Source organism: Nematostella vectensis, chromosome 4 (genome assembly GCF_932526225.1).
Source record: "Nematostella vectensis chromosome 4, jaNemVect1.1, whole genome shotgun sequence".
NCBI classification, from domain to species: domain Eukaryota; kingdom Metazoa; phylum Cnidaria; class Anthozoa; order Actiniaria; family Edwardsiidae; genus Nematostella; species Nematostella vectensis.
In genome coordinates, this window is record NC_064037.1 from 18365731 (window position 1) to 18389720 (window position 23990).

Sequence of the window (23990 nt, forward strand, 5' to 3'; positions counted from 1 at the left end):
ATACCCGTCCACAAAGAGTTAACAATGAGACTTCACACCTCGATTTCTATAGAACGAGGCAGTAAATACAAGGAAAATGCAAATAAGTGGACGGGTATTTTGCAGTTTAGCCGTAGATTTATATAATATATGTTAAATTCGGATTATGTAATTTTTTTTGTCTATCAAAACATAAACATTTCTACCACGCTATTTCCGCTATTTAATTTATTGTTATCTATTGTAGTTGTTCTATTGTTCAATGTTCAAAACATCACGCTTTATAGGACGATGGTCTTTGTTATGGGTGTCACGCAATATCACAAACGTCAGCAAAACTGACAACCCATCGCCAGTTGAATAAGACCACAAACTAGGACACAACTTGGAAACGCTTTAATCAACAGAGAACCAAAGCCAGTATCGTAACACAGCAAAAACAAGATGGCGGAGAGGTGGCAGGATTTGGTGAACGTAACATAACTAAGTACCGCTGACCGGTACTGGCGTGACTTCCTTTCTTTCTCTCTTATACTATCTACTGTAGAGAAATCACGCAACTAATGTCTTTCACGGCGTACAATGTAAATACGATGGACTGATTAAAGGATAGGACTATAACAGTAAGCCTAATTGCTAGCATAGTTTATACATTAAGCCCTATTTAAAGTCAGTGATAAAGTCGTCATCTCTATAACGTAAGGGAAGGTGACGCTCGCGGGTAGACCTCCTAGGTGGGGATGTGTCATCATCTTGAAGATTGGAGGGACAGTGACTGGAGTCCATAGCTCTCGTCTCAGAGGCGTCGGCATCACTTTGGGGTGGTACATCCCGGGAAGGTGGATCAGTTATCGCTGTCGGTATACCTGGTGGGGCTGGGGGCGGAAGCCTCTTGGTGGCCGGAGTGTCATCTTCATCTGCGGAAGAGTCACAGTCATAGGCTGCAGTCGGTGTCTTGTCCGGTACTTCAGATGGAACCTTGTAGCAATCTGTTTTTTTTACTCTGTATGACGTAGAACGTAACTGCGAGCCAATAAACTTTCTGATATTACAGAAGCCTCCTTCAGTGTCTACGACGAGATATCTATCTCGCCCTCGGGTCTTGTTCCTGTCGGGATGCAGGTAAATGAGGTCGCCAACAGTGATTGCTGTGGATGGGCGAAAGTCTGCGGTGGGCGCTTTAGATTTCTCGCTGTACGCGTGGTTAGAATTCCGCTGGTCGTGCTGTTTCTCTATGAGGGTTTGGTCTTGGAAGGGGAGTTGACTGTTGGAAAACTGGTCACGCTGAGTCCACATTTCCCTCGCAGACAGACCACGTAATCGGATGCGGGCGTTGAGATTAGCTGTAGCGACTGCAGGTGCTACTTCAGAGACAGGGCCCCCTAGTGGGTCAAGCTGTAGGATCTCACGTTCTAACTCTTGTACTGCCTTTTCAGCTACCGGGTTCTTATTGACGTTCTTTGCGCGTCCAATTTCGAGGACTAATCGATGGTGTTGCAGGAGCTTGTCTTCCTTTAGCGCTTGAAATCCTGGGGCTGGGTCAGTGCGAATGATGGCGACGGGACCGTCGAGGGGACGCATCTGCACGCAAAGACGAATGAGAGCATCGCGAAGGGTAGAGTGTTGCTCATTGGTTAACAGTAAGCTGGTGGTGTACGAAGTCACGCACTCTCGTACAATCAGGATAAACTGGCGTGACCGACGTATGACGTCTGCTGCGAAAGAAACTCCAATGGCGTCGGGCGGGTCGCAAGACGACTGTTCTATACGTGCTTTGCTGCTTGTACGGAGAGAAGCGCAATGGTGGCAAGCTTGAGACACGCGAACGATGGCCTTCTCAAGATCAAGGGCGAACAGATAGCGCTTGGTGGCCATCTTGAGTAGGTGAGTTGACGGGTGACATAGCTGAATATGTAGAGCTGTGAGTACGCCGTCAAGAACGCGACGTGGAACAATGATGCACTCACGGCTGGGCGATAAGGGTGTTTCACGTTTTACGACGAGTAAGCCATCCTTGGCGATGGTGGCGACACCAAGATATCGTTTGACGTCTTTGATGTTTGTTACCTTTTTCGAAGGTCGGGTGCCCTGTTTGAGGTGGGAGTGAGTTCGACGTAAGTCAGGACACTCGGACTGAATCGCGAGCCAAGCTGATCGGCTAGTGAAAGGGAGCCGCTCGTTGCCATCAATGACGTCCTGAATTGATGAGCGCCTGACAACAGAGTCCCCGAGCTGTTTGACAAAGGAACAGATCTGACAGGCTTCATCTTCGCACGGTGGAGCGTTTCGACTTGCGAAATCTGAGGGGAGAATGGAGGACCCTGATACGTGTCTGACTGTGGCTTGGTACTGACTGACTGCAGAGAGGAAGGTCGAAATTCGTGGGCTTGCGGAAAACTCGCCGCGGCATAATTTCTCGTACGCCTGTACGCAGGGTTTGCTGTCAGTCAAGATGGACGCTCGGTGATGAGATTGTATTAAGTAGGGGCTGAAATGTCTGGTAGCAGAGGCTATAGACAGTGCCTCAACTTCGCAGGGCAACCAAGACGACTGTGAACCTTTTAGCTTGGCGCTGTAGAACCCAGCGAGGTGTAGGTTGCCGTTACGTGTGATGTAAAGTGTGGCGCCGATTCCTGGGTCACGCAGGGCGCCATCCGTGACAATCCATAGGAAATCCTCAGGTCTTGGCAGGGTGATGACGCGGGTGGAAGAGAGGGCCTTCTGGGCATTATAGAAAGCCGTATGTAGATTGTCAGTCCACTCAATAGTATCTCGTGGCTCCCGGCCAGCGACAATTTCGTCGAGGGGTGATAGAAATGTGGAGCACTGTGGTACAACTCGTGAAAGTACCTTGTATGCGCCAATAAAAGAACGCATGCGACCAACGGTAGTTGGGGTTGGACATTGGGCTAGCGTAGCAACTCGGTGGGGGCTAGCCTTCAAGGTGCCTGCACTCCAGATCCATCCAAGAATAGTAGTGGTCTTGGGGTTGATGATTGTTTTGGAGGCAGACAAGCGAAGATTGCATTCGTGAAGAGCCTGGAGGGTTCTTTTCCAGTTGCTGAAGAGTTCATGTGGGGTGTTTCCTCCACAGTAGAGATCATCGGCAAGCTTGACAACAACACCTTCAGCAAGAAGATCTCCAAGGACGCGGCACATTAGTTCTTCTAACGCAGTTTCAGAACCAGGCATACCCATTGCACAACGGGTGTAAACTCTGACGCCGCGAAAGGGAGTTGCGACTCCGCAGTATTTCAGAGAGTCTCTTGACAGAGGGATCTGATAAAATGCACTGGTTAGGTCAGTCGCAATGAGGTGATTCCATTGGGCGATTTGGCGTAATGTTGAATCGACGTTTGGCATTAACGACGGTTGAGGTTTGCTGTATCTTCCAACATCAGCAAAGGCTGTTACAAGGCGTGAACCTCCATTCGGCTTGCGGACTAGAAATGATGGATTTAGATATTCCACGGAGATGCCTACGTCTTCTGGGCGTTTAAAGACCCCCTGATTCTCCAGTTCATCAAATTTATCTTGTAACTCGAGAAGTTTTTCACGTGCATATTGGGGAAGGCGCCCTTTCCGTTGGGGGGGTTCAACAGGCCCCATGTTGACTCTGGCTTTGAAGGGGCCTACGTGGCCGTTGTAGCCTTCGATATTAGCGTCAAACACCTGGTCGTATTCATGGTGGAGGGCTTTGAACTTGGCTTTGATATCTGATGGTAGCAAACTGTCAGGATCTAGAGAAACGTTTGCTGAATGAAGGGTGTCTGTAGAAGGGAACGCACGGGCTGGGCTGGTCGTTGTGACGTTCGATGGTTCGAAAAGTTGGCGGACTTGACAGAAGTGCTCGTTACGTTTGAGTGAGCGTGGCTCCGATGTAAGGTTGGGAATACGTATTCTTCCGGCTATGCTGGTAACGATGCCAGGGGAAGGCCAGACAGCAGATGGTTTTACTCTACGAGCGCTCGGCGCGTCGGTACGAGGTTCAAGTGCATACTCGGCATCAGTGGGTGTGTCGTCCGGTAGTGTGATTTCAAGAAACTCGCCTGGCCAGACTGTTGCGTTGCGTGGTGGTGCACGGAGGACGGTTACAAGGCGTGCCGTGGTCGAGGTGAGGGTGGAGTGGTGGGCTCCATAAGTGTAGATGGTGTTGTCTCCAAGGATAATCTGCCCTTTTGCAGGTCGGACCGCAATGTCATTTTTCTCCATAAAGGGCGTGCCGGCTAACACTTCTACGTCTAGGTTTTCCACAACGAGACCTTCAAATGAGAAAGACTTATCTGCCCGGGTGAAAGAAAGGCGCGTTTCACCAACAACACGTAACTGGGATGAGCCGTCGGCCTGGCTTACGGACTGAGAGCTGGTTGTAATATTGCAACCGAGGCGTGTCGCGGTGGAGAGTCTTATCATGTTGCCCGTGGCACCGCTGTCGACGGTCATTCGTACGGTATGGTGATTGTAGAAGACGTCTAGATATGGTGACTGGCGGGTCTGTATTCTGAGGACGACCGCGTCATGGGCAGTGTGTGCAGGGGGGTCGATGGACTCAGTCGAGGGCATTTGGGCGTGTGTCTCTAACTCAGAGTCATTGTCGTCGAAGATGTCAGCGATTTGTCTTGCTTTAATCATATAGCGCCGATCGCTATCTGGGAGAAATTTGCATTCGCTTAGGAAGTGATGAGTATCCGACCGATTAGCCTGACTGCAGAGTGGGCATACCTTCGAGGAGCGGGGCTTTCTTGATGTGGTCTTGCTATTTGGTGCCGGTTTCCACTGATTGTTGTGGCTTGTGGCAGGTTTCCACTGATAAGTGTTGTTGACGGCTGAGCGAAGGATCTTTGCATCATCGGACGTGCGAATTTCCTCTAGCAGGGAGCTCAATGCCTGAGAGATTTCTGGTTTGATCGATGCGAGAGTCCTAGAACGTAGCTCTGTCCCGTACCGTTGCTTAACAAGGCGAGGTAGTGATGGGTGAATAAGCCTCAGCCAAGTCAACACTATGAGGTTTTCTAGTGTTGGGGAAAGTTCCTCTTCTTCTGTTACTTGTTCGCCATGGTGAGTTAGGTTATTGGGTTTGAGGAGGGAATCCTCGGCGAAAGCCATAAGTCTTTGAAACAGGTCTTCCGGGCGCTCGTCGGGCTCTAGATGGATGTCGACGAAATCTATGAAGTGTGCACCAGTTACTTGAAATCCAAAATGTTGTCGGATCGCCTGCCAGATAAACTCTAGAGATGTAGAGTTCTTAACTAAAGTGTTTCTCGAAATAATAGGACAGTAGTTTGCGATTTGTCCTAGCATAAGTTCTAAAAAGTTCACCTTCTGTTGGGCAGTGAGGCGTTTTGATTGCTGAACGGTTTCATCATCATCGGTATAGCCACGGAGAGGTTCGGTCTTCGTTTTCTTTTTCCATGTAGCTCCATCGGCAAGATAAGTTGAGAAATTTGTATCGAGAGACAGCGTATACATCAGGTTTTGCTTCCAGTTTTCAAAACTGGTGATAGTTTCGGTTTTAGATAGGCTCCATTGTTTTGGTGCTCTGTGAGTAGCAGCCATTTCTTCGGTAAATAAGTTGTGCTGTCACAGCGGCGTTTGCTGTTCTATTCTGTGATTTTTGTTGGCGAAAGAGACGAAGGGACGAAATCCCACCGCTGCCACCACGCCAGTTGAATAAGACCACAAACTAGGACACAACTTGGAAACGCTTTAATCAACAGAGAACCAAAGCCAGTATCGTAACACAGCAAAAACAAGATGGCGGAGAGGTGGCAGGATTTGGTGAACGTAACATAACTAAGTACCGCTGACCGGTACTGGCGCATCTTGTACTGTAGGCTTTCTTACTGTAGGATTCCTTCCACAGGAATCCCGAAACTCCGTAGAGCCGGCTAGATTAGGCCTAGATATATAATTCCGGATTTTTTTTAGGATTTTTAGAGTCAAACGGGATTTTTAGAAAATCTAAAGATTTTTAGAAAATTATTTAGGGTTTTAGGAATTTTAGGTAAAATTCCTACCAAATACTTATGGACTTTCAATAGAAATGTGATTTATTCCACTAAACCGATCGTCAAGAACGTTCTCTGATCATACAAAAAGTACCGGTCAGCATTGCTAGTTCAAAATGGCAGAAGCATCAGCCATTGATATTGATCCAGCCGAGCCCGAGGTTTTAAACGGCGAAAGAAATGCAGAAGTCCAGTCTTTATTGGATGTTTTGAAGGCTCCAAGAGATGGCGACCTATCTAGGGAAAGGAAAATTGCTGTGAATCAAGGTGGAAACCGACGAAGGTCAAGGAACAAACCGATTTACTATTAGCCAAAAGTTTCTGCTAAGCAACGTGTCGAAGAGTTCAAGGGGGAAGACCTTATCGTACGCAATAATGAGGTTTATTGTGCTGCTTGTAAGGGTGAAGAGTTTTAACTCTTGATTTTAAAAAAGAGTTTTAACTCTTGATTTTAAAAAATGTCCATCATGAAGGTTCATGTTAAGAGCAAAAAGCATGAGCTTAACAAGGAAAAGTTAAAGAAGCTAGGCAAGCGAGAAGAGGACATTGTCCAAGCATTGCACAAATACGACCAGGCACACCATCCAAAGGGCGAGACCCTTTCGACATCCACAAGGGTATTTCGCATCAAAGTTGTTCAAGCGTTCCTAAAAAGCGGCACACCTCTAAATCGCGTTGAGTTCTTTAGAGAAATATTCGAGGAAGCAGGAATGAGTCTTTCATCATTTTCGAATATGCGACAGCTGATTCCATTCATTTTAGAAGAAGAGTACAAGTCATTGAAAAGGGAATTGAAGAAAAAAGATGTCAGTATAATCTTTGACGGAACCACCAGAGATGGCGAGGCACTTGTGGTACTAGTACGCTTTGTTCATGAACAGGAGGTGAAGTCTAGGCTTGTTCGTTTCCAGCTCACCCAGAGTTCAGTCAATGGGGATGAGCTGGCTCGAATCATCATCGAGGTGCTTCACAGGAAACTGGATGTGCTGCAGAGTCAACTGTTAGCTGCAATGCGGGATAGAGCTCCAGTAAACACCAAGGCGCTCAGGACAGTGCGAATTTTATATCCAGACATGCTTGATGTCGGATGTATTTCCCACTTTCTTGACCGAGTTGGCGTAAAGTCAGTCACTCCAGCCTTGACACCGTTCATGTTGGCATTGAGTATCATCTTTGCAACCAGCATGAAAGGAAGACGTGTGTAGAAGAACCTCACCGGGAGGGTTATGCCACGATACAACTCGACCCGATGGTGGAGTCTGTGGGAATGCGCCAAGGTGGTATTCCAGGAGTGGGCGCACGTCCCTGCGTTCCTTGCACATGACGAAGAGTTCGCTAAAGCATCCCGGCAGAAGCTATCCGATGCACTACTACACAATCCAGTTCAGCTAAGGGTTGAGTTTGCAGCCCTTATGGAGCTTGAGAAGTTTGTTAAAGCGACCTATACTTTAGAGGGAGACGGCGCTTTGGTTTTCATTGCATTTGAGAAGTTAGAGGGGCTAGGTGCGTTTATCCACGTGCAGAACTTTCCTACAATTGCAAACACCCTATGAATGTCGCCGATCAACGCAGGTGGTACCAGTATGCCGTGAGAGAGTGTCTTGTGCCGGCATTTGATTACTACTCCCAGACGTTGGTTAATGACGCAGTGGTGGCAAAATCCGTCCGGGTATTTAAAGCAGCACGACTTTTCAACCCAAAGTTTGTAAAAGTGTCTCGACCAAACGCTGCAGACATCGGCCAGCTGGATGAAGTACCATTCCTGAACAACAACGAGATCTAGTCGCTAAGGACGGAGCTGCCGATGTACTTCGTGAAAGCTGCAGACATCCCCGATGACTTTGACCCTCAGGCAGACATCTGGCCGTGACGGAAACCAGTAAGTCAAGAACTCCTTGCATGGTCTGCTGCAGTCCAACGAATCGCGCTCGTACAGCCATCATCTGCGGCTGCTGAGAGAGTTTTTTCCCTGTTGGCCACGATGTTTGGGGATCAACAGCATGATGCGCTGGAGGACTATATCGAGGCGGCCTTGATGCTCAGGGTTAATACTCGTTAACTTTTGGGACGGTATGAAGTTGCGAGTTAGTTGCAGATTGTTCGTTTCGCAATTGTTGTATATGCCACAAGACACTGAAATTGTCACACCAGTTAGAAGTCGGTATTTAGAAGTTAGTTTAGTTTGTAAAACATGTGTAAATCGTGGAAAGTTATTTCTTTCGATGCGAATAATGCTGAATTGTGCATTTATACATGTACAATAAATAAAAAAAAAACAAAGATAAAGATATATTTTTTATAATTAAGGGAGGAATGGCATATTTATGAAAAAAAAAAATCGAGATTTTTAGGGATTTTTAGGGGAGAAATCGGGATTTTTAGAGACAAATTCGGGATTTTTAGACATTTTTGGGGGAAATTCCGGAAAGATTTTTAGACCATTTTTCGGGAATTATGTATTTAGGCCTAGGCTAGGTTTTTCTTTTTTCTATTTTTTCTTTCTTTTTGATTCTGACCAGTGTGGTTTTGGTTAGGACAGTTATTTAAGTAAATAAAGTTAATGTCACTAAAATAACGACTTATAACAGTAGCCGTCCACAAGGATGCTGAAAGCTCGAGTTTGTCTTTGATCACCTTTTTATAAATAAGTTATTTATTCGTATTCTAACCAAGTATAGATAATTGACATTGTTTTAGCGATTAAAGTTATTTAAGCAGAAACTAGGGAATACGCAAGAAATACGTTGGAAGATATCGCTCCTTTTTGTGTTAAAAAAAAAAACAATATAAATTATTGAAATATCAATTAGTTCAACAACCCGTGTTTATTTTTAGTTACCATGCGACTAGATTATCAAAACACCAGTAACAATGGAATCACGGAAGCCTGACGAAGGTTCCAAACAGCACTCCAGTTTACATTTGTCAGACTGCTCTAAAATAACTTCTATGATAACAAGAGCTAGGAACAACATTACATAAAGGAAACTATGGGATGTGGGCCGAGTCAAGCTCTGACCACGGAACATCGAGAGCCGATTAGAGAACCTTTAAAGCATACTGTGTCCGAGCCAGGTAATCATTTAGAATCTCAAACTACTCAAGCACACATAAACATGACATCAACACAAAACACGAAGTCGACAGCCGTTAGCGGTAAACCAATTCATAACGAAGGGAAAAACGTGGCTATCTCTTTCCATTCAAGAAATTACGAGAAAGCTAAGGAATTGGGTGAATTGTTGCGTGATAATGGTTACACGGCGTTCTTGATATCCGAGGGAAGTCCACTGGCGCTTGCACTACGTGAACAAACTGTGTCATGGTGTGACTTATTCGTGATGGTGGTCTCGTTCAATTACCAGCGAGCACCGTACTGCACCGAGTTAGCGAACTACGCCAAAGACAAGAAGAAGCCTGTCGTGTCAGTCATAATCCAGCATAATTACTCTCCCTCGGGCTGCACTGGGGCTATAGCTAAAGCGTGGGGGTCAGCCATCACACAGCTGTCAACCACCCAGGAAAACATGCAAGAGTTCTTAGATGCTGTCAAGGAGAAACTGTCAGGTGTCGAAGCCAGCTCTGTTGCCATGCCAACCCATGATAAGCCTGAAGGGTCTGCTTTGAAGACGGAGAAGACGGGAGGGTCTGGTGTGTGTATTTCTTACCACCCTGATGGACAGGCTATCGCTGGACTTGTGCGACATGGTAAAGGGGTGTCCAACTATAATGCCCAAGCCAACTCGATGTCAAGTCAGGGTGTTGTTATGGGTGATCCTAGTGACTCTAATCTGGAAAAGATCAAGGCCTGCAGTGTCTTTGTTCCAATTCTAACGCCCGGTTTCCAGGAGTCTTCCAAACACCAGCAAGAGTATGAATTTGCTCGCGCGAATCAGAAGCAAATTATTCCAGTCAAAGGAGCCAAATTCTGGCCCACTGGCTGGCTAGCTGTAGGAATCGCAGGAAAGCTTTATTACGAGATGCTGGGCCAGCAGCAGGCATACAATCCTTATCCCAATGTTCCTGACAGTACACCCATGAATGACTTCATATTTGCCGTTATGACGGCACTGGAAGGTGAAAAGACAGAGGAGGAGAGAGAGAAGGTGAGAGATTTGATCTTCCTTATACAGAAGGGAAGAAGGTGATGTTATGAGTATTACGCCATCCCTTTTGAAATTTTTGTTTCAAAGATTTTCAGATCCAATATGTGAAGATTGGAATAAGAAATAATATTGATTATTATTGGCCTTATTGGCTGAGTTAATGATATGTAAAAACACATATGAGCCACTCACTGCAGTGTAGCCAAAGGCTGTTATGACCTTACTAGAGGGTAGCCACTAAAAGGTTGTTATGACCTTACTAGAGGGTAGCCACTAAAAGGTTGTTATGACCTTACTAGAGGGTAGCCACTAAAAGGTTGTTATGACCTTACTAGAGGGTAGCCACTAAAAGGTTGTTATGACCTTACTAGAGGGTAGCCACTATAAGGTTGTTATGACCTTACTAGAGGGTAGCCACTATAAGGTTGTTATGACCTTACTAGAGGGTGGCAACTAAAAGGTTGTTATGACCTTACTAGAGGGTAGCCACTTAAAGGCTGTTATGACCTTACTAAAAGGTAGCCACTAAAAGGCTGTTATGACCTTACTAGAAGATAGCCACTAAAAGGTTGTCATGACCTTACTAGAAGGTAGCCACTAAAAGGCTGTTATGACCTTACTAGAAGATAGCCACTTAAAGTTTGTTATGACCTTACTAGAAGATAGCCACTTAAAGTTTGTTATGACCTTATTAGAGGGTAGCCACTTAAAGGTTAGTAGGTGTCAACTTAATGGAATGAAAAATTTAACGAATCAAACCTCATTTTCAAAAATCATTTTCTGTAATAAACTATTGCCTCTTTCTCAACATAGAAAAAATGAAATAAAATATTTTATTTTCTCTTTTCACAGGCCGAGATTCAGGTGTTGACCAAGGAGTTAGAGCAATATAAATCAAAACTGCACTCCTTTCCCCCTCCCCCACGTGACAAATCAAAAGAAGTGTGGGTCCCCCTACCTTCACCAGAGCAGCTACGCACCAACGACACGGAAAACTTGCGCTTCATGCAAATTAATTACACCATCACACGTATGACGTTTGCCCCGCCCAAGCCTCTGTTTGACAAGTATGGCCTACCCATAGAGCAAAAGTTTGACATCATGCTGTCATATAACTGGGGGATTCAGTCCTTTGTGCGAGAGGTCTACATGGAACTCAGCCAACAGACCTTCCAGACATGGATGGACATTTGGGGAGGTATGCAGGGGAATATCAATGAAGCCATGGCAACCGCTGTGGAAAACTCAACAATGCTTGTCGCCTTTTTGACTGAAAAATACCAACAATCCGTCAACTGCAACTTGGAGCTGAAGTATGCCACAATGAAGGAGAAGCCTATCATCTTCATCAAGGCAGAGAAGGATCTGGTCCTGAAAGACTGGATACAGCAACTGGTTGATAAAAGTGTTGTGTTTGAGATGAGCAGCTCAGGCGACTTCAAGGTGGAAGACAAGGGCGTCCCAAAGGCCAAGCGTTTAGGTGAAGCTGCAAGGAATATTGTACAATGGGCAGCTAAACAGCCTAAGCTCATTCGTAAGGATGTATCTGAAGAAGTTTACAAGCTGCAAGATATGTTGGAAGATGCAAGGTGTGCATTTGCCGACCAAGAAAGCCGAAAAAGATTTGAGACCTGCACTAGATGTGAGGCACGCTTCGACCCCACAGTGGACAAGTCTGGCTGTAAGAGGCATAGAGCGTACTACATGGGGGGTAACATCATTGCTGGAAGATGGGTATGCTGCAGTCAAAGAGGAAAGGCTACCCTAGGGTGTGAGCCCTGTGACCATTTTACCACCCAAAGAAAATGGGAGGAAATGGCAGGCTTTGGAGGGTGCTTTCAATTTAATCCTAAGTAAATTTTTTGATATACTACCAAAAGGACACTCTCAAATATGTTAAAATAGTTGATACTTGAAAACAAAAAAATAGGGAATTCTATTGCAAATTAATAATCTAGGGGCGTTTATATAAAAATTTTAAATAAGGGAAAGCTCATTTATTATCCCGACTTATAAAATTAGTTGACCCCCCTTATAGATGAAACCAAATTTTCCATGCCCCCCCCCCTTACGCTTCCTCCATATTTCCGGTGCCCCCCCCCCCCCTGTTACGCGGAAAAATGTAATAATCAACGAGGAATGTAATAACTTTCAACGCAAAATGTAATCTTAACGCGAAATGTCATAACTTTCAACACAAAATGTAATAAATGTTTAACGCGAAATGTAATAACTTTTCAACGCAAAATGTAATAAAATATTTAACGCGAAATGTAATAACTTTATCTATTGACTAATAGTTAAAAGTTTTACTAATATTATAAAAATGATGAAATGTTAACACGTAGAGACATACGGAAGGAATCGTTTAGTGAAAGAAGGGCAGTGCGGCTTGAAAGTGCATTGTTCTTGCCTTGGCTTTAACGGATTATTCTTGGTATGGTGTGACATTATTCCCGATTTAGTTTGAGAAGTGACACAGTCCAGGGTGCATAAAAATTTGGAACAGGCCTTTTGTAGTCTTAATACGAAGGGAATTTTGAAAAATATGGGAAAGCAATAAAAAAACATGATATAAAATTTTACCAATGAGTTGGTGTGGCAGTCATAATGCCTAATTCAATGATAGCGACCTCGACTGCAGTTGGCATTTGCTCTCTCTTTGCATTTATTACTACTAGTATACAATAAAAACCGCACAGTATCGCTGCTTTACAGACCATGATTTCGGGAGGATTCGCCGTCTCAGGTTGCTGACAGAACAACTGCCAAGTGTTTGGAAGGACCTAGACCAACTGTCGATTCGAGATGGGACAAAATGTTTGAGTTACCAGTGGAATTAGAACTGTAGCATGCCTCGAAATATTGGGGGGGGGGGGGGGCACAGTCACGCATTAAGTTCAAAATAGAATTATAGTATTTTTAGCATAATGTTCCTCTGAACATTCACATGACTAGCATACCCAGCAATTAATTCGTTTCCATGAACCGAGTGCAACATACATTAGTAAAAATATTGAAATGCACCTTTAATAATTATTGTCTTTAATAGGAAATAATAATAATCTCCCCTTTATTCATGTGAAGTGGCTTGGCCTTTTTTACAACCTAGGACAGCATTGCTTTATGCGCGCTGTGTTTTTTTTTCAAATAAAAGCGCCCATGTAGCTGACTCAAATTAAGCGCGCGCGTAAGCCTAGCCGGTTACCTGTACAAGCGTGTGAGGAAGACTGAAAAACCTGTACAAGCGTGTGAGGAAGACTGAAAAACCTGTACAAGCGTGTGAGGAAGAGTGGAGAGACGTGTACAAGCGTGTGAGGAAGACTGAAAAACCTGTACAAGCGTGTGAGGAAGACTGAAAAACCTGTACAAGCGTGAGGAAGACTGAAAAACCTGTACAAGCGTGTGAGGAAGAGTGGAGAGACGTGTACAAGCGTGTGAGGAAGACTGAAAAACCTGTACAAGGGTTAGGAAGACTGAAAAACCTGTACAAGCGTGTGAGGAAGAGTGGAGAGACGTGTACAAGCGTGTGAGGATAAGAGTGGAGAGACGTGTACAAGCGTGTGAGGAAGACTGGGGAGACGTGTACAAGCGTGTGAGGAAGACTGGGGAGACGTGTACAAGCGTGTGAGGAAGACTGGGGTGACGTTCTGAGGAGATAGTTCTGAATTTTAGACCACGAAAACTTATGAAATCCGTATCGAATGCGCCGGTGACAGCCTCGCGCTATAAGTTGTTTGCTTCGCTCCCGTGTTCAGCCGAGCGTACCTAATTGTCCAACGGCGCCGGTCAAGGATTCAAATCGCTGCTTACTCGTTTTAAAAAATATCTAGCGGCCAGGGAAAATGATTTAGCTCGGATGTTTTGCCACATATCGAATGTAAGCGTACCCTGGCATAGGTCTGCGAGATAAAAATATTTCGTTTGTTGTATTTTCCTCGCGAATTTCGACGGTATGCTACCGAAAATGGCGCCTCCAACCTTGTTTCTTTCCTGTAGGTGGAGAGAAGTCATATATTCCGTTACGAAAATCCCCCAAAATCGTATATTACACATAAATATGACAACAACAAGGCATGTTCTAAGTTTTAAGGGAATTTTATTGGCAATTTTTCACAAAAAATCGCGACTTCAATCCATTACGAATCCAATCTAAGCTACGAACAAGCTTCAAAACCATTGCCTGGGCTACCTTGCCATGAATCGGGACCCGCCGACCTATTGTAACGTACCTGTCTCAGCAAGTTGTAAGCAGAGCCTGTCTAGAAAAAAACTGCCAGGGAGGTAGGTGTGTGAAATAAGCCGAAAGCTTCCAAGATAATTATTAAATTGGTTTGCATTGAATCAACGGAAGGAAGCTGATAGCAATTCCTGAACCAAGCTGTTGTGTAATTTTAATACGGTAATGGGGATATATTATTGTTTATTAATTCAATCTGGTAACCAATTCATTAATGTACAAGCATCCGAAATACAAGATGACCAATCTGATTCAACGACTTTGTGCCAGTTACATTCCACTGGGCCGACAGAGGCCTTTGGTAGACGTGAAGACAAACGCAGACATCACACTGTATGATGTGATGACAGGAGGACATGACAGACCTCTAGAACCCAGGGAATAACGGCTTACAGAGCAGCCAAGGAAAAAAGGAAAAGCAAAACGATGTGGAATGTACGGACTCTTAGGTCGCGAAAAAGCAAGAACTCAAGACAATGTTATATACTGTTTGAGTATGTTACTTGCTTATGATTGGTCTAAATACATTCAAGAAACAATGTTTCTATTGTGCCCTCTTTTCTTGATAGTGCAGAATGCAGTACAGTAAACACCCGCGTATAATGAGAAGGCTGAAAGAGCATTTAAAGCATTTTAAAGCTCATCAGCCTGGTGAGGAAAAAGGTTTTTATTTGATTGTCAAAATCATAAAATAACATGTGGAGATAATTGAAAACAAGAAAAGATACTTTTTCCGTAAATGCTTATTCCAGCATGCATTGCACTAATGCATGCTGGAATAAGCATTTTATTTCTAGGAACTGCATTGTTCGGTGTATTCAGAACAAAATACACTGTAGAACCTAAACAGCCGGATCTTTGAAATTGTAGATTCTCATACATTGGTGTTTACTGTATTGCTGTTTGTCATTATTCATATAATATCCAAGCCCCAAATAATACATGCATTTAGGGACAAAACACAACTATAGTTTTAAAATAAATGATGGTCAACTCCTTTCCCATGGCCAGGGGCTCAGCAGGACCACTCCACACAACTGCAAGCTCCACTCAAATGAAGACAATTGAGACCACAGTAGGGGAAGATATCTAACAGAAAATGGTCCCCCCTTAGCATCCTGTCTATGGGCCTCTGGCAATATAGTCAAATCATCACCTGTCATGAGCACAAGGTCCTGAAATGGCAAGAAACTGAGCATACTATTTACGATTAATATAAAACTCCTACAAGAGTGTATATCCAGCTTTGATAAAGTTTCACAAAACAGCCAAATTGCAGCAGCAAGACTAATCTGTTAACGTCCATATTCATGCATACTATTTGAAGAAATTTCTTTGGAATTTGAAAGCTTTTGGTGCTGTAAAGAAAACGTTTGGCTCATGGGTCATGCAAGTTTGACAGAAAAAAGGAACAAAGACTTCTCCCCCCACCCCACCCCAGCCAGGCATGGCGAATAAAGAAGTTACCATTCTACAGTCTATGGATTGAAAGATAACAGGGTGACTTTTTGTCTGAGCATGCGCATCACATCCCATGTCTAGGGCCGAGTAGCGAGATTCGATCAGGATATTTACAAATATGTTGAACTTCTGGACTTCAATTATCTGCTTTACGCTTGCAGGAAGGCCTTTTTTCAGAGGATGTCTATGTCAGTATGCTATTGCAAGGTATCTATAGAGTTGATTGAACAATTAGGCTATTTTCTGTTGCGTTTCTGAAGAGCAATGGACGGAATATTACATTTTGCAATTATAGAATCTGGAAGGTAGAAACCAACGAAAAGGTTTGTTATTATCTTAAACTGTTGAAATCAAGTTTAGATTCGCGGAGGTAGACTTCGGTGAATTAGTCACAAATTTGTGAAATTGCATTAAACTACATTTCTTGAAACAGAATTACTAAAACATGCAGGCTTTGTACCACACTATCTCAACTCTCGGTATGTTCCATGAACATTAGCTTAAATGGGTAGAATGATTATTATAATTAATTTTGAAAATTGGGATACGACGAAATACGCACAATTATGATAGAGTTTCAGGGCTCAGTACTACGTATACTGTATTGTACATTATGACGTTTTGTAAACAAAAATTGTGACTGAAAAACAGACCTATGCAGTATACAAATGTATGCAGAATACATCTCAAACACTGAGATGTATACTGTATACATCCTTTAAAAGCATATATAACAAAATTGGATATCTAGCAGATTTTAAAGGAAATATCAAATGTTCTTTGAAATGGCCATATTAGAAATGTAAGTAATGTAATGTATATATATATGTTAATAACATTCTCACGAAGTCCTGACATATCCCGGTAAATTTGGTTGCAATCGTTTAAAGTTCATTGAGAAAAAAAGCTATTTAAGTTATAAAACCATTTTGAGAGCAATATTTGGAATGTATACAGAAATGCTTCAGTGATTCCCGGAAAATAGTGAATTACGAACAACAATGGCGCGTTATTTTGAGCCCGTGTTTCAAGTGGCCAGTCCAAGCGCATGCTTCTGCAAAAAGTCACCCTGCTTAGAAAAATGAGAAAATATATTCAATTTCAGAGCAAAGAATTTGACGATTTGTATAATCAATTCTACACAATTTTAGATCCTTCAGATGATGTTGTTATTCCTTTGAACAACAAAAAAACATATAATAAATCAAAATGTTCACAGACATTCTATACCCACTCTACCCTCTCTATTCACAGACATTCTATACAAATTGATAGGCCCACCCTCCCTAATTCAATTGTAAAACGATTCAAAACATAAGTGGTTGCCACGCATTCATTGATAACAGAAAGAGCGCTTTAATCTACTTCTACTTGTGGCCTCACCTACATAATGGCCTAAAATTCTACATATGGGTCATACATTTTACATATATATCTTCTTCATGTGGGTCATAGGATGAGAAGGTAGCATAGTACCCATTTGCTCTTTGGAAGCATAGAATGCAATAAGAATGCAAGTTTTTCGACTCAACAGACCATTCTCACTTCCACAGCTGTGTACTGAGGGTGTGTCCGCTGAAAGGTCCAGTGTCCCTCGGGTACACACTTGGAGTCATATTGCTACTTGGACCTGTACTTATAAATTGTGGCTGCATCTGTTGTTGGTATTGCATTGTATGGTTTTGCATCATGAATGAGTTCATGGCTTGCTGCGGCATAAACATGTTAGTCTGTGTGCCGTACATTGGGTTTCCCTGATGCTGGGGCATCTGTTGCTGGGAAGGCATTTGCGGCTGTTGGTGCACTCGCAGACTCTGCATTTGTTGTTGGACTTGTTGCACCTGCCAGGAAATTTATTCTTATCTTTTTTTATTGTTTTTTTTTTCCCTGCCCACTGGTGGACGAAGATGTGTCTTAACAGAACCACAACATGATAGCAGAACCACTCTTTTTGACCAAAATGATAACAGAACAACTCGTTTTGATCAAAATGATAACAAAACCACTCTTTTTGATCAAAATGATAACAGAACCACTCTTTTTTATCAAACTGACGTTTGTCCTAAGGGAAAAATTGAGGGCTTGGAACACTTTGGTATAGCTTTTATAAATGGACCCACACTCTTCATCAAACAAGCTTTTTATTTTATTTTATCCCAGAGGCTCTTTCATAATACTTTGTTTAGGCACTTAAAAAGTAGACCCTCTGATTAGCTGTCCTTAACCCAGAAGAATGTAAACCCAAAAGAAAGAAATAAAGAATTCTGAGAATGAATCCCAGGGCTAGGAGTAAAAAATGAGTCACAGAACATGGGCATTCTCCGCACTGACCATTTATACTGATATTAGTGATGGAGTAAATATCATATCTCCTGCAGATTATACATTCATTGATAATACAGTATAATAAACACATATACATTGATGACACAGTATAACACACCTGAGCCTGTTGCTGTTGTGGATTTGGTTGCATAATGTGCATCGGCATAGCCTGTGTGTATTGGTTGTTTATCTGCCTAGGTTGCTGCCGCTGCTGTTGAGGTGCAATATACATGCCGCCGGGAACACCAAACATCTGTGGCTGTTGTGATGATGGTGCTGGTGTGTAAAGGGCCATTATGCTATCTGTGAAAATTAAAAGGAAAACAGAAATTAAAAAGAAAGACAGTAACAAAAATATACAAATCGTAGGATGATGCACGATGGAGTGCTCTCATTTGGGGTTATTACAAAAAATGTTTTGTTTCCTCATATTATGAATCCTGAGGTGCGCATAAAGGCAAGATGTGTACCACAAATTTGTGAGAGAAATGCCCTTCACAGTATGCAAAAGAATCAATTACTTTTAAAAATTGTAACCATACCTTTAGCAGATTTATTAGCACTACTATCATCCTTCAAGAGGGAATCACCACTATCTGGGTCGGCTACAGTTGACATGGACAGACTGGCAAGCTAAAACAAGATTGTACATAACAGTATATTAACAGCTTTCAGCTGTATTTGCCCCTGAGCACATCTTTCCTAATAACACTCTAGACTATTTGACCTTGGGAGTTTTGCATCTGCTTTTACCTTTTGGGTTTCCTGTGGTGGTGATTGATTAAAACCAAGTGTCGGGCCTTGAAATGCACCAAAATCAATTAACTAAAACAAAACAAAAACTAGATAAAAAATAAACAAAAACAACCTAGATAAAAAAATTAACAAAGTGATTTAGAACTTGAGTTTAGAACTGAAATTAAGAAAGAGACAAAAGAAAATCAAAGAAAAAGAAGGAATGGGTCTTGAAAAGCTAAAGAGAAATGAAATGGTTTTTGAAAAGAAGACAGGAGACAAGGCCCAAAGTCAGAATACAGAAAGCAGATGGACAAAAGCTTTTTAGAAGTCGAGCATGAGTGAGCACCCAGACAGGCTATGGACACCACAGCAAACAATATCATCAGAAGTATTACAAACCAAAAGACAGGGCATCTGGTAAAGTGCTGTCAAAATTGGAAAATGGTGCGGCATTTTTTTCAGCTCAATGGAATTCCTACCTCTGCCTCTAAACTACTCTGCCCTGGTTTGGATGGGACTGCTGATAGGGCAGGCCCAGTGTCTAGCGACAGGAGATCAACAGAGGGTGGACGTGGCTTGGCTATTGATGCTGCGGCAGGTTGAGGAGGTTGCTTGACGTGCTGTGAGGCTGGGGGAGCCCTAACTGAACAAGACTGTGCAATAGGTGTTGGCTGAAGAATATCAAAATTCAATGAGTGACTAACTAAAATCTTAAAGTATGATTTCCTAACAGTCTTAAGTATGATCTTTATTTTTTTAAAAGTCAGTTTTTTATCTACGATCTTTATTTGACAAAAGTCTGGTAGTTTCCATGTTTTATGTTCTCTATTTTTTTTAGCAGTTTCTTGATCTATGAACTTTATTCTTTAAATGCCAGGTAGCTAAACTTTATTTTAATTAATCTTAGTTACTAGGAATTTAAAAGTCTTAACACATCCAGGTTAGCAGATAATATGCTCTAAATGATCAAGGTATAATAGGCCAGTGTTGTACTAGAAAATTATTTCCCAGGCTGCGGTGTTTTACTGTAATGATAGTTATACCTTGCTCACAGGTTTTGGAACTGAAGAAAGGTTTATTGCATTACTAGTTTGGTCCTTCTTCTTTTTTCTTGATTCCTGCTTAAAAAAAAAGATCCAGGGACACAATAATGGAAATTATATTGTTATAATTATATTATAAGAATTTATTGTACCAATATTGTATTATAAAGAATAACATATAAATGATTTGTTGAGAATGTTAGTATTAGTTGTTAAAGATAGCTCTGGATCAAAGTTATATTGTAGGCCATTTCCATAGAAACTGATTTCAGCATTAAAAAATGAAAAAAAAAAATGAACAAGTAAGGGCACTGTACCAAAAGAATGACAAACCTCTACAGGTTTAGCTGTGGATGTTGCTGCTGGCCCCGATCCTTGCGGCGGAAGACCATCTTTTTTTATAAACTTTTTCTGCTCGTACTTTTTCCTTATGAAAGCTTCCATTGCACTAAAGAATAAACCAAATGTTTTTCATCTGTATTGTGTAAGGTGAGATTTTGAAAAAAATATTCATGTTGTAGAAAAAGAATTGTGTGACTGGGTATTAAATTTATGTAGTGACTTAAGCAATACTTTACATGAAAATAGGCAATATTAAACAATGTTAATAGGGGGCTTCATTTTTGTTTAAGTTATATTTTATAAAGAAATCGCTGACAAAGTACCCTAATTCCCATGGTTTGAAAAACGCTGTGACATTGCTCCAAATTTTAAAGACTTCATCGAGTCAAAGAAACAGATAAAGTTATAGCTCAGTGGAATCACTATCTAAACATATATTTTTCGAAGATTTGATAAATAAACGTTAAAAGTGGTTGACTGACGAGACAAACTTACGAGTCTGTTTGAGGTCTGCGAAAATCTTCGGGCAAATAGCATTCCCAGTAAAGACCAGCTCGTCTATTCCCCCAGCTCTGAATGCTCTATAATACAACACATTCCTTAACCTCGCTATGCTATATTCGTTATATAAGGTAAAAATATAGTCGTTATATTTTCTTTATTCATGTCTTACCGCCATTTGCTCTTCCGTCCACGAATCCAAGTTGACGGATTTTACTTTTGAGATGTGTACCCCTAAATTGCGATGAATTCCAGCGCAACGAATGCAAATGAACACTCCCAAGTTCCAAGAAGCCCATCTTGGCCCTATAAACGTGAATCATTAGAGAATTTTGGATTGCAAGAAATTTGTAGGCCAAACCTGTACCTTTAGCAGCACAATCGGCGCAATATTTATTTTTTTCTTCTTTTAGCATATCAACCAAGATAGCCTGGTTAGCATTCTGTTTGTTGTCTTTGTTTCGTTGCGATCGAGTGGACATTTTGGGTATTATTCGTGTTATGATGTTCACTATCTATGATCCTCTCGCCGGGTAAAATGGCTGCCAAGCCGAGGAAGGAGTCACATGAGCCCGCGATCAAAACGGACCATAAATTGAGTAATGATGACGTCACGATATGACGTTATTTTGCTGCCCCATAAGGTGGGTAGGGTTTTTTCGGCATCACTTTATTTTCGCGAGTAGTCACGCTTTCTCAAAATAGAGCAAGAATTCAGTTTCGGGAAACAGGTGAAATTCCGTGTATGGGAGGGTGGTGAGAGTAAGACTATGGGAGAGAGCTGAGAGTGTGACTATGGGAGGGTTGTGAGAGTATGACTATGGGAGGGTGGTGAGAGTATGACTATGGGAGGGAGGTGAGAGTGTGACTATGGGAGGGAAGTGAGAGTATGACTATGAGAGGTTGGTGAGAGTGTGACTATGGGAGGGTGGTGAGAGTGTGACAATGGGAGGGTGGTGAGAGTGTGACTATGGGAGGGAAGTGAGAGTATGACTATGAGAGGTTGGTGAGAGTGTGACTATGGGAGGGTGGTAAGAGTGTGACTATGGGAGAGGGGTGAGAGTATCTATGGGAGGGAGATGAGAGTATCTATGGGAGGGAGATGAGAGTATCTATGGGAGGAAGATGAGATTATCTATGGGAGGGAAGTGAGAGTACCTATGGGAGGATGGTAAGAGTATGACTATTGGAGGGTGGTGAGAGTATGACTATGGGAGGGTGGTGAGAGTATGACTATGGGAGGGTGGTGAGAGTGTGACTATGGGAGGGTAGTGAGAGTGTGACTATGGGAGGGTGGTGAGAGTTTGACTATGGGAGGGTGGTGAGAGTGTGACTATGGGAGGATGGTGAGAGTGTGACTATGGGAGGGTGGTGAGAGTTTGACTATGGGAGGGTGGTGAGAGTGTGACTATGGGAGGGTGGTGAGAGTTTGACTATGGGAGGGTGGTGAGAGTGTGACTATGGGAGGGTAGTGAGAGTGTGACTATGGGAGGGTGGTGAGAGTATGACTATGGGAGGCTGGTTAGAGTATGACTATGGGAGGGTGTTGAGAGTAAGACTATGGGAGGGTGGTAAGAGTATGACTATGGGAGGATGGTGAGAGTATGACTATGGGAGGGTGGTGAGAGTATGACTATGGGAGGATGGTGAGAGTATGACTATGGGAGGGTGGTGAGAGTATGACTATGGGAGGGAGGTGAGAGTGTGACTATGGGAGGATGGTGAGAGTATGACTATGGGCGGGTGGTGAGAGTGTGACTATGGGAGGGTGGGGAGAGTATGACTATGGGAGGGTGGTGAGAGTGTGACTATGGGAGGGTAGTGAGAGGATGACTATGGGAGGATGGTGAGAGGATGACTATGGGAGGGTGGTGAAAGTGTGACTATGGAAGGGTGGTGAGAGTATGACTATGGGAGGGTGGTGAGAGTAAGACTATGGGAGGGTGGCGAGAGTATGACTATGGGAGGGTGGTGGGAGTATGACTATGGGAGGGTGGTGAGAGTTTGATTATGGGAGGGTGGTGAGAGTGTGACTATGGGAGGGTGGTGGGAGTATGACTATGGGAGGGTGGTTAGAGTATGACTATGGGAGGGTGGTGAGAGTATGACTATGGGAGGGTGGTTAGAGTGTGATTATGGGAGGGAGGTGAGAGTATCTATGGGAGGGAGGTGAGAGTATCTATGGGAGGGAGATGAGAGTATCTATGGGAGGGAGGTTAGAGTATGACCATGGGAGGATGGTGAGAGTGTGACTATGGGAGGGTGGTGAGAGTATGACTATGAGAGGGAGGTGAGAGTATGACTATGGGAGGGTGGTGAGAGTATCTTTGGGAGGGAGGTTAGAGTATCTATGGGAGGGTGGTGAGAGTATCTATGAGAGGGTAGTGAGAGTATCTATGGGAGGGAGGTTAGAGTATGACTATGGGAGGGTGGTTAGAGTATGACTATGGGAGGGAGGTGAGAGTGTGACTATGGGAGGATGGTGAGAGTGTGACTATGGGAGGGTGGTGAGAGTGTGACTATGGGAGGGTGGTTAGAGTATGACTATGGGAGGGTGGTGGGAGTATGACCATGGGAGGGAGGTTAGAGTATGACTATGGGAGGGTGGTGAGAGTATGACTATGGGAGGGTGGTTAGAGTGTGACTATGGGAGGGTGGTGAGAGTATCTATGGGAGGGAGGTGAGAGTATCTATGGGAGGGAGGTGAGAGTATCTATGGGAGGATGGTGAGAGTATGACTATGGGAGGGTGGTGAGAGTATGACTATGGGAGGGTGGTGAGAGTGTGACTATGGGAGGATTGTGAGAGGATGACTATGGGAGGATGGTGAGAGTGTGACTATGGGAGGGTGGTGGGAGTTTGACTATGGGAGGGTGGTGAGAGTTTGACTATGGGAGGGTGGTGAGAGTGTGACTATGGGAGGGTGGTGGGAGGATGACTATGGGAGGGTGGTGAGAGTGTGACTATGGGAGGGTGGTGGGAGTTTGACTATGGGAGGGTGGTGAGAGTGTGACTATGGGAGGGTGGTTAGAGTATGACTATGGGAGGGTGGTGAGAGTATGACTATGGAAGGGTGGTTAGAGTGTGACTATGGGAGGGAGGTGAGAGTATCTATGGGAGGGAGGTGAGAGTATCTATGGGAGGGAGATGAGAGTATCTATGGGAGGGAGGTTAGAGTATGACCATGGGAGGATGGTGAGAGTGTGACTATGGGAGGGTGGTGAGAGTATGACTATGGGAGGGAGGT

General features: G+C 43.4%; 2 protein-coding genes and 1 long non-coding RNA gene across 5 annotated transcripts; 1 reads left to right on the top strand and 2 right to left on the bottom strand.

Annotated features, from left to right (window-relative positions):
* The first annotated feature begins 8844 nt into the window (after positions 1-8844).
* On the top strand, positions 8845-12079 carry LOC5504272. The gene is made up of 2 exons (XM_001625155.3): positions 8845-10093; positions 10946-12079. Exons 1-2 carry the CDS (start codon positions 8978-8980, stop codon positions 11948-11950), a joined length of 2121 nt encoding a protein of 706 aa, XP_001625205.3. The 5' UTR covers positions 8845-8977; the 3' UTR covers positions 11951-12079.
* A 1164-nt stretch (positions 12080-13243) lies between these two features.
* Positions 13244-13974, bottom strand: LOC125561991. Its single transcript, XR_007307698.1, has 2 exons — positions 13487-13974; positions 13244-13363 (listed from the first exon to the last, which is right to left on the bottom strand). It is a non-coding gene; the product is annotated as an uncharacterized LOC125561991 (long non-coding RNA).
* A 525-nt stretch (positions 13975-14499) lies between these two features.
* LOC5504273 (stromal membrane-associated protein 1) lies at positions 14500-21330 on the bottom strand. 3 transcript variants are annotated; one of them, XM_032372576.2, is made up of 10 exons: positions 21111-21330; positions 20916-21049; positions 20738-20823; positions 20234-20348; positions 19901-19978; positions 19337-19528; positions 18873-18944; positions 18662-18752; positions 18238-18422; positions 14500-17635 (listed from the first exon to the last, which is right to left on the bottom strand). In XM_032372576.2, exons 1-10 carry the CDS (start codon positions 21223-21225, stop codon positions 17336-17338), a joined length of 1368 nt encoding a protein of 455 aa, XP_032228467.2. In that variant the 5' UTR covers positions 21226-21330; the 3' UTR covers positions 14500-17335. The 3 variants fall into 3 exon arrangements, with proteins under 3 accessions (XP_032228467.2, XP_032228468.2, XP_032228469.2); XM_032372577.2 differs by having other exon boundaries at positions 19901-19975; positions 21111-21329; XM_032372578.2 differs by lacking the exon at positions 19901-19978 and having other exon boundaries at positions 21111-21329.
* Between the last annotated feature and the right edge of the window lie 2660 nt (positions 21331-23990).

Coding starts and splice junctions, on each gene's coding strand:
- LOC5504272 (XM_001625155.3), top strand. CDS start 8,978: ATGGGATGTGGGCCGAGTCAAGCTCTGACCACGGAACATCGAGAGCCG. Junction 10,094..10,945: donor CAGAGGAGGAGAGAGAGAAG/GTGAGAGATTTG, acceptor CTCTTTTCACAG/GCCGAGATTCAGGTGTTGAC.
- LOC5504273 (XM_032372576.2), bottom strand. CDS start 21,225: ATGTCCACTCGATCGCAACGAAACAAAGACAACAAACAGAATGCTAAC. Junction 20,349..20,737: donor CGCAGACCTCAAACAGACTC/GTAAGTTTGTCT, acceptor TTTATTCTTTAG/TGCAATGGAAGCTTTCATAA. Junction 19,529..19,900: donor TTCCAAAACCTGTGAGCAAG/GTATAACTATCA, acceptor GATATTCTTCAG/CCAACACCTATTGCACAGTC.